The sequence below is a fragment of the Poecilia reticulata genome, linkage group LG14, assembly GCF_000633615.1.
Source record: "Poecilia reticulata strain Guanapo linkage group LG14, Guppy_female_1.0+MT, whole genome shotgun sequence".
NCBI classification, from domain to species: domain Eukaryota; kingdom Metazoa; phylum Chordata; class Actinopteri; order Cyprinodontiformes; family Poeciliidae; genus Poecilia; species Poecilia reticulata.
Genome location: NC_024344.1, coordinates 12,470,358 through 12,479,907, shown reverse-complemented (window position 1 = coordinate 12,479,907; position 9,550 = coordinate 12,470,358). Strand labels below are relative to the sequence as shown.

Here is a 9,550-nt window from a genome sequence, read left to right as displayed (position 1 = left end):
AAACTGAGAGAAAAGCCTATAAATCTGTTTTTCCACTGGATTAACACTGCCTCCACCTGGTATTCCTGYTGCATTGCTTAATGAGGAGCCTGGTAGGTGAAACTAGTTTCTCCACTCTGAAAACTTTGTTAGATGTGCTATTTTGTTCTTAGAAAGACGGTATTAATATGCAGCAAACCTGAATGGAAACAAAGAMATGTGAAAACAGGCAACATGTTAAAAGAATCACMGTTTGTTGTAAAAAGTAAGCCAACATTTCTATACTTTATCACATCAACATRAAATGATTATTTGCAAAGATATCAGTAAAAAATGTATCTTTCAGTGTAAGAATATATCACTATCGATAATTCCCCAAATTCTGGGATSAAGAAAGTTTATCTTATCTCAACTTATTTGGGATATTAAATRTGGAATGTTTAGTCTAAATAATTTTATAATTGCCAAAACATGCATTTATGAAGAAAATAAMACTYAAGACRGATAACCTACAAACCCACACTGATAGCAAACTATTTTAATGGGTGTTWATATTAATATTACAAATGCAGCTCTTGCTGTCAACAGGTTAGATATCGACAGATTAATACATTACCCTTTTCAATCCAAGATTAGGTGACTTTCTCTGTTTATTTTTTGTTTTTAATTAGTTTCCCTCAGTTATTTCAACTTAAACATTAAAACCTATGCTTATGAAGTATGGGTTTTAACATTTTAACTTTTGATGTGCCATGTTAATTCTGACACCGTTTTTGGATAAATATCAGAGCGGGTTGATAATTATGTTCAGATCAAATACTAGTTTGTTCAAAGCATGTTTTATGTTATTACTTAAAACATGCTTTATTACAATTATTACAATTCAACTGCTGGGGTTTAACTTCAGAGGCAAATAAAAACCAGCAARTAACTTGGATCTGAAATGTTTAGTCACTCTCGACACAAAATAATTTTTCTAGGTTATGCCAACGTTTTGCATTTCGACCTTCAAGTTATCTTCATTAAAATTTATTTCCTCTAAATTTAAAATAAAGGTAGCTCGAATTATTGGCATGCAAAAAAAAGGGAAAAAAACGGCTTTTTTAGTGGTGCCATAGGATGTTCTGAAAAAAGCACCAGAAGTTGACAACATTACTTTTTTATTATTATTATTATTATTATTATTATAAAGCGTATGGCTGGTGATGGGTAGAAACATACGACACTGGGTAGAAACAGCAACAATGTGACGTCACTACGTACAGCGTGACGCCTCGGAAAGGATAAACAAAAAGGAAGGAAGCCTTCGGCGAGACAATCGCGGCAAAATCGGTTCAAATTTTACCTCGGAAGCTTTACTTGGTTCCTACATGCGTGTTTTTGTTGCGTAAACTGCTACCGTTAGGCGTTCACAGTCATGAACGACTCGTTATTGTTTCGTATGAGTGCATTTTCGGACCAAGGAGGGAGAAAATACATGGAGGATGTTATCGAGATCAGAATCGAGTACGAGCCGACGGCGTCAACAGACGAGGAATATCCCAAGTCGCAGAGACATGGAGGGCAGGGGAAAGCGGAGAGCGCAGCTGCCCCACAGACTGTAACAGAGCCACACGGCCTGAGCAGACCAGGTCCAGCCACCGCTGCGTGGGTAGAGAGCTTATCCGACGAGGACGTTTGCAGCATTGGTACCCCGGCGTCGAGCGAGAACGTTGTTGTTGACACGCGGAGGTCCGTGGCGTTCTTCGCCGTGTTTGACGGCCACGGGGGCCGCGAAGCGGCGCATTTCGCCAGCGAGCATCTGTGGGACCTGCTGAAGAGGCAGCGGGGCTTCTGGTCAAAGGACCACGGCGAGGTTTGCGCCGCTCTACGGAAAGGCTTCATCGCTTGTCACCACGCAATGTGGAAGGAGCTGCGTAAGTTCTGGGAAAAAAAAGTATCATTTTCACTGCGTTTCTGTCAATGTTTACCACACCTCTGAGCGTCATAATGATGTCACATGCTGCAGCATCACGCTCTGCTTCTGCTACGCTTTTAAATGGGATTTAATGAGTTGGAGCAACACAAAGCAGTGATAGAAGATTCTTGATTTTATTTATTTTATTTTAGCAAATGAAACACCTTCACCCCCACCAAAAGTGTTGCGTTTTTTTTTATCTCACCCCTGTTTACTCTGATATCTATAAATAAAATCATGTGCTACCTTTAGAAGTAACCTTTTACTTTAGTCCACTTTAGTGTAACTTAATGTCAGTACACAGGAGTTTTTCGGTGACATTCAAGTTCTGTCCACGAACATTAATGAGCAAATAGGGTCGTAAAGATGAAGCGACGCAACAAAAAATAAGGTCGTATACACTTTTTAAAGTAGGGGTATTAAACAAATATGACACACCTGTATGCTTATGAAAGCATGGTTTCCTGGAGCGTTGCGTGAAGTAACGGTAGAGCGGGTGACAAGCACACGGAGACGGATTCTCGACTTGGCCGTCCTGGCTTCGATTCCCGACTGTGAGATCTGATCTGGTAATTATTAAAGGCAGCCCCCCCCCCAAAAAAAAAAAAAAAAACTTATGGAGATGATAATTGCTTGAAATGCTATCTTCTATACATCATTATGAACTTACTATCCCGTTCCCCCCATCTCTTGGTATCTTGATTTTTTTTTAATGAGTTGCAAACCTGTTGAGACGTAAGACTACGAGGTTCAACTTCCAGCAGGATAGCATCTCTAACTATATATCAAAATCTAAAACAATTTCAAGTTGAATAGCTTTGTGTGTGCAGACAAGGTAGCATATACCACACAAGTTCAGCAGAAGTTCAACCTGACTTCTTCTTTCTTATCTAAAACACTCTGTTTGAAAACGTCTACCCTACATAATCTTTCACAGCAATAATCAGTCAACGTTTTCTTTATTTACCTTCCCCCCCCCCCTTCACAGCAGAGTGGCCGAAAACTATAACTGGCCTGCCCAGCACGTCGGGCACCACGGCCAGCGTCATCGTGATCCGGGGAGTTCACATGTACGTCGCTCATGTAGGAGACTCGGCCGTGGTGGTTGGAGTGAAAGAAAACAACTCTGACATCACCCTCCAGGCGCTTGAAATAACACAAGACCACAAACCTGAACTTCCGAAAGAAAAAGAAAGGATTGAGCGACTGGGTGGCAGGTGAGTGGCGTGCAGATGTAGAGAGGAAGTGTCAGTTTAAGGTCACGAAATCACTAATAACCCTGTGTATCTTCATTGTTCTTGAAATGGGTTTCTAACTCTACAAGAGCTTTGTGTATGATGTTTGTGGTTGTGTTGCATCTCCTTAATCGTAGTGTAATGAAGAAGTCTGGCGTTAACCGTGTTGTGTGGAAGAGGCCGAGGCTGACGCACAACGGCCCCGTGAGGAGAAGTACCGTCATAGACCAGATCCCGTTCCTCGCAGTCGCTCGATCCCTCGGTAAAGAACACCTTGCTTGTTTGCTTCTTTTTTTCCTTCAGCAAAATTCCACTGGAAGTCAATTTAACAACTCTGATCGTCTGCGGACAGGTGATCTGTGGAGCTACGACTTCTACAGTGGAGAGTTTGTCGTTTCCCCTGAACCCGATACCACTGTGATGACCCTCGATCCCAAACGGCATCGCTACATCATTCTCGGCAGCGATGGGCTGTGGAACATGATGCCGCCCAAGAACGCCGTGAATATGTGTTACAGCCATGACAAAATGGCAGTACGTAATGCTTTATGTTGTTAAACCAAGCAGATTGTGATTTTTAGGAGCCTGGTATTTGCCACGTCAACAACACCTTGAAAGTTTCAACAACTTCATTTGTCTTTCTCAAAGGGACCAAAGGGAATGTCTTGCGCCAGGAGGCTGGGATGCACGGCTCTGCTCTTCTGGAAAGAGCGCATGCTCCGAGCGGACAACACGACCGTCATCGTCCTGGCCCTGCAGGAGCGCGGGGGTCCGCCCATCCCCATGCACCGAGACGAGATAGTCGTCGACATGGCGACGGGCATCGACCAGATCCCATACCCCGGAACGCCGTATAACACGTGCGAGATCCAAAAGGTCAGGAGCCGCTGATTTGTTGCATTGTGTTTTTAGAATGTCTAGGTTTCACAAACAAGGTTAGACATGAAGAAAAGTTTGTTTCCTGATGCAGCACTGCTGCTCTGATTATGAAGTTGTTTTTCCGTACATGTTCATTTGTTTGTTCTTGACCGTTTTGCTTTTACACGTTTTCAACCCATTTGTCAGTCAGCTTATGACTTCCTCCAGTTAAACTGTATTGTAGATGCCAGAAACCGCTSATCAAAGATAACAGCAGCCAATCAAATGAAGAAGAAGGGTCATTGGTTCACCAAATCATTCTTTGTTTTCGGGGCCAACAGGCGGAGCATGAGGATGGCATGTTTTATGAAGAAGATGAGATATATGAAGAAGAACATGAGCGATGGACATGCCTGGATTGGTAGTGAGGTGACTGCTCAGCAATGAAAATGTGTTAAATGATCGCTGCTGTTATCAGATAAACTATTAGCTAAGATCTAAGATGGGTTTATTTAGTCTAGCAGCAAATTTGAAAGCAATCGAATAGAATCAGAAAAATGTCCTGATTTGTCAATCTGAGTTTGGACATTGATACGAAACATTTCACRTTTACAGAAATGTAGAGCTGACTTTTTCCATTTTAGTTTAGAATATACCAGGAATTCATACACAGACTTGTCTAAGTTGATCTGATATTGAACTTTTTCAGATCTTCAAACTCTTATTTACCTGTATGTAATCTTTTTTTTCACCGGTTCCCAATAGWAAGTAATTAAATTCATTTTTCAGTTTTTGAAGTCCATATTATCACTACATTTCAAAACTAGATCCATAGCCATACTTAAATATTTTTCATTCCAATAGTTTAAAACTTAAGTTTTTTTGTTGTTGTACAGTTTTATTCACTCTCATTAATGTTGGTCTCATTTTAGTTCTTGGTTAAAATCAAATTAAAAGGGACAAATCCATTTAAATCATACGTTGAGGTTTGATGGTGACAAAATGAGAAAAGGTTGAAGGGGTATGTGGGAAATCAGTAAAGTTACAGCATTTCATCATAAACACATAACATTTTCTCTTCTGAAACCTCACTGGGTTTTTTTTTTCAGCCAATTGGTCCACTGGAAGCCCCCTCCCCTTTTACAGAAAGTTCTCGAACACTGGAACAGGCCTTCGGGCTGTACGAGGCAGCTTTCTGCGCCACCACGCAGCTCTTACCCGAAGCMGACTCCACGCTGCGCCCCGCGGACCGTTCGACGAATGTTTTCGAGAAGCAAGACCCGTCCAGCACCCAGGTGGACTGCGACGATTCGGCTCCTCCCTCGAAAAAGCCCTGCCGGTCCTCCTCCAGAGCCGCTGAACTTAAAGGTCCTAGTACCCGGCTTGGCGGGTCTCCCGGCAAAGGCTGCTCGCAGAAGAAACTTCACGGGAAAACAGACAGCGAACAGTCCCTACAGCCGAACGACGCGGAATCGGGCTCGTCTGAGGACGGCGGCATCCTGCCGCAGCACGCGTCGGCCTTGTGCGTGTGCTGAACCCCGTCTCGAAAAAAAATCTGCACACCGGTTCTTAGATGTATACTTTTATACAAAGTCTCTATTTGTATGTTCATATGTAATATAGAGGTCTTGTAAATGTGTTGCTGTTCTGGTTTCCCCCTCCCTCCCTTTTTTTTCTCCTCCTTTTCACATTTTYTGTATATTTTAAGGAAAAAGCATTAATTTAAAGTGGCTTCAGTGTGAACAGAATCGGGACACACACACACATACTTCCATTTTTAGATTTTTATCAAAAGAACTGAACTGTGTTAGATTAATTTTAATTGAGGAACAGGCCATGTTTTCCATTAGCAGTGGTTAATACCTCAGCTCATCTGTCTAAAGAATATTAATATTTTGATAACTTGATGAGACGACCTCCTCGGTTGTTCTATTCAGCACAAGCAGAGGTGTAATTATTTTTTTTATTTGTTTTATATGTAATTATGACTGTTTATAGCCACGGTTTTCACTCGGTTGTGTTTTTGTTTGCGTTTTAAAGAATGGTCAGCATTAAACATGTTTTGGAATTTTCTCCCCATGCATTTCTTTGTAGCATTCCAAGCGCCTTCATTTTGTTGTCCTTTATCGTCTGGGCTAAGAAATGAGTTTTTGTTCAACGTTGGCGCTCACTACAACATCTATTTAAGCTGTCGAGGCAGAAATAGATGTTGGTGGCATCAGAATAAAATGTTTTATGTAAGCCAACATTAACTACTTCCCCCATACATCACACTACCGCAGCTCKGTTTCCTTTGAATTTGATGCTTTGTGAATCCATAACTTGTCCAATGAGACGACGCTTAATCGCTCGTGTAACTTGTGTTACTACAACAGCTCGGTTACTAAGCTAAATAATATGTCTGCTTTTATTTGGCATAAAATGTCATTGTTGCCTTGGCACAGATGGGTGAGGTACTTTAGTGTGTGSGTCTGTGTTTGTATTTAAGATCTAAAATCAGGTAACGGAGTGTGTCCAGTGTGTTTCAGCCATTCATGTCACCATGGTTCAGCTGTTCAGAGTTCTCTTTTTCTTTTGTACATTGAGTAAATATGCAACATCAATTKGTACAATGCTATAATATGCAACACGTGGGGATTTTTCAGGAGTTTGGCATGCTCAGATTTATGCTGTACTTTGTGATTTGTGTGTGTGTGTGTGTGTGTGATGAGGATAATGAATGTCGATGGGCATGTTCATGGATGTGTTTTAACAATACCAATACCTTTGTCTCACTTTATATTCAGTGTTGCAGATTTTCAAGTTGCATACTTTCAAAGTGATGACGTAAATAAAATGTCTGTGTTGTAATGAAGTTCTCGGKTTTTTTTTAACCATGTCTGTTATTAGAAAGTAATCTGGATGTGCGAAACTAATATGGACTATTTTTCACTAAGCATGTTCTGTTAGGTAGAGTTTGTTAAAAGGAGCTGACGTGGCTCATTGGAGAAAAGTAGTCGTCTGGTATTTTRATCGAATTGCCCTTTGGACCTCTGTTTGTAAAGCCAGTTACTGGTTGTAGCAACTGTTGCTAAGAGGCAAAGCAATTGGATGCTCATGAAGTTTTAACCTTGTCCAGAAGATGGCAGCAAAGTAAAGGTTTCAAATAAATGTATTTGAGCCAATGCATTTCTTCCTGCTGTGAAAAAACTAAATATAAAAACAAAATTAATAGTTCGGGACGTTCTATTGTCAATTCTTTTTAATCACATTTGACAAATACGTAAAAAAAAACAAAACTCAAATGTTTTACAAATAATATTGGTAYCAGGGTTTTGGTCTGTGACTTCAAATCCACACGTTGAAAACTGCCTAACAGAAAGTTGCATTTGAAAAAAAAAATGGTGTTAAAAATATAAATGCACATAGCCTCCACCTTGTTTAAACAATTGTATGTATATTTTTATATCTAGATTAATTTTCATGCATTAACAGGCATGGGTGGGTCGCACTATTTCAACACATTTTTACTCAAGGAAAAGTAAACAGTAACCATCTACAAAATGACTCAAGAGTAAAAAGTATATTGTATAACGTCTGCTCAAGTAGTGATCAAATTGTCAATTATTTTACTTTTTTTTWAAAATTACATCATCAGATTGAGCAAAACTATAGTTAACTGGAAATGTTTGGTATTCTAAGGACCAAAATGACAATAAGTAATATAAGCAAATAAATAAAAATAACAAAATCAGGCAAAAGAAAAAAATTCCAATCTTTCTTTCAATAAAAAAACGTATGAATCTATAACAAAAACTGCAGGTGTGTGTCTGCGTCTGATGAAGTTTTGGTTAAAACATGTTTGTTTCTTATTCAGTGGGCAGAGAATCCAGAAATTATACTCAAGTAAGAGAAGCAATACTACCTAATAAAATTACTCAAGTAAAAGTAAAAAGTACAGTGTAATAAAAATACTCCTAAAAGTACAGTTTAGGAGAAAAAAAAGTGACTCAAGTAAATGTAATTGAGTCAATGTAACCAACCCAAATCTGTTAACAGGAGGGGATTATGATTTGCTGCAAGAAGTAGGTTTGAATATTCACTTTTCTTCTTAATAATAAAGAGATCATATGTGAAGTCGATAACTAATTTAAAAAAAAATACTTAAGATGACAAACAAAAGTCACATTATGTTCAGTCCTTGTTTAGAAGAAATGCACAGATTTTGTTGACAAACAGCAGAAAAAAACATTAAATTCTGGCTGCACATTTAGATAACAGCATCAGACTGTGTTGCAGCTSAGAGAAAGAAAGAAGTAAAAAATACACTGTTGACAAAGATGACATGTGCCTCTAAAATATATCTTACGCATTTGTTATTCTGTATGAAGGCAGTGTTCATACGCCACGCTCTATGCTTTTCCTTTTGTCCATACAATCTCTGGTTCTGGGTTGTACAAATATTAGCTTCRTTATAGCAGCGACTTGACTTAAATATTTCATAGACTGTCATCCCAGCATCTGTGGACCTGCCAAACATGCAATATCCCCCTCTCACTGCAGACTGACTGTCAACTCCTGTTAACCAACAAAGCTTAAAAAATGTCCACCTTCGTAACCTTTCAGTCTTTTGAGAAATGAACGTCATTGCAACCAGATGACAATTGTAGACTTAACATGCCAACATCACAAAAACGCATACAGCACAATTACTGACATAATCAATTGAGATTTACAAAAAAAACAMAAAAAAAAMCCTGTAAATAAACTCAGCTTTTATGGTCAGGAGCCACTTTCCACACAAAAAAAGTAATCACATTCCGATTGATTCYATATATCAAACATTAAGCTCAGTTTTGTTTGTTATTTAATGAATTTTGTTTTAATAGTCCTAACTCACCCACAACATGGAATATTTTTGCCCCAAATAATGTCGAACAGAAAAAATATAGAGTTSACCGATATTGCCTCTGTTTCTTGGTTGGCAAATAACACACAAAACCAAGGACTTAAGAACAAGTTTATCATGGGGGGGGGATGGACATATCAGAAACTTGAAAGATCCGTAAATATGCAAAAATGTCAAACAATAGTGTCATCAACGTGTTACTCTAATCTGATCCCTTGTAACAAKTAATCAAACGTGTTACTATTTACAATCCAATAATCAGATTAAAATTACGTATCCAAGTTACGTATTTGTGATTATTTTTAGACAACACATATTGTTGCTTTCTTCTTTTTCCTTGGGGAGATACGTTTCATAGGTAACACCAGCGACACAAACGTAAACGATGGAGGGAAAAGAGATGCACATTTTCTATCTGTTGAATTTTTCATTGAGTGATCAAATTAATCTTAGACCTGTCACAATAACAAATTTTGATTTTTGATATTGTTTTTAGACCATTTTTAAGTAATAATTGTTAATGGCAAAATTATAATGCAAGAACACAATCTGAAAGATCAGTAAACTTTAAATTAGAATGAACATTTAACACTGCAACTGGAAGGCATTTCAAGTATCCAAAATAAATAAACA

At 38.9% G+C, this 9,550-nt stretch overlaps 1 protein-coding gene across 3 annotated transcripts; it reads left to right on the top strand.

Moving 5' to 3' along the window:
• The first annotated feature begins 1,194 nt into the window (after window positions 1–1,194).
• LOC103475880 (protein phosphatase 1D-like) lies at window positions 1,195–6,883 on the top strand. 3 transcript variants are annotated; one of them, XM_017308717.1, is made up of 7 exons: window positions 1,195–1,895; window positions 2,925–3,153; window positions 3,309–3,433; window positions 3,524–3,705; window positions 3,820–4,047; window positions 4,371–4,458; window positions 5,139–5,226. In XM_017308717.1, the coding sequence occupies exons 1-6, from the start codon at window positions 1,397–1,399 to the stop codon at window positions 4,452–4,454; spliced, it is 1,347 nt and encodes a 448-aa protein (XP_017164206.1). In that variant the 5' UTR covers window positions 1,195–1,396; the 3' UTR covers window positions 4,455–4,458; window positions 5,139–5,226. The 3 variants fall into 3 exon arrangements, with proteins under 3 accessions (XP_017164206.1, XP_017164205.1, XP_008426042.1); XM_017308716.1 differs by having other exon boundaries at window positions 4,371–5,233; XM_008427820.2 differs by lacking the exon at window positions 4,371–4,458 and having other exon boundaries at window positions 1,196–1,895; window positions 5,139–6,883.
• Window positions 6,884–9,550: the final 2,667 nt, after the last annotated feature.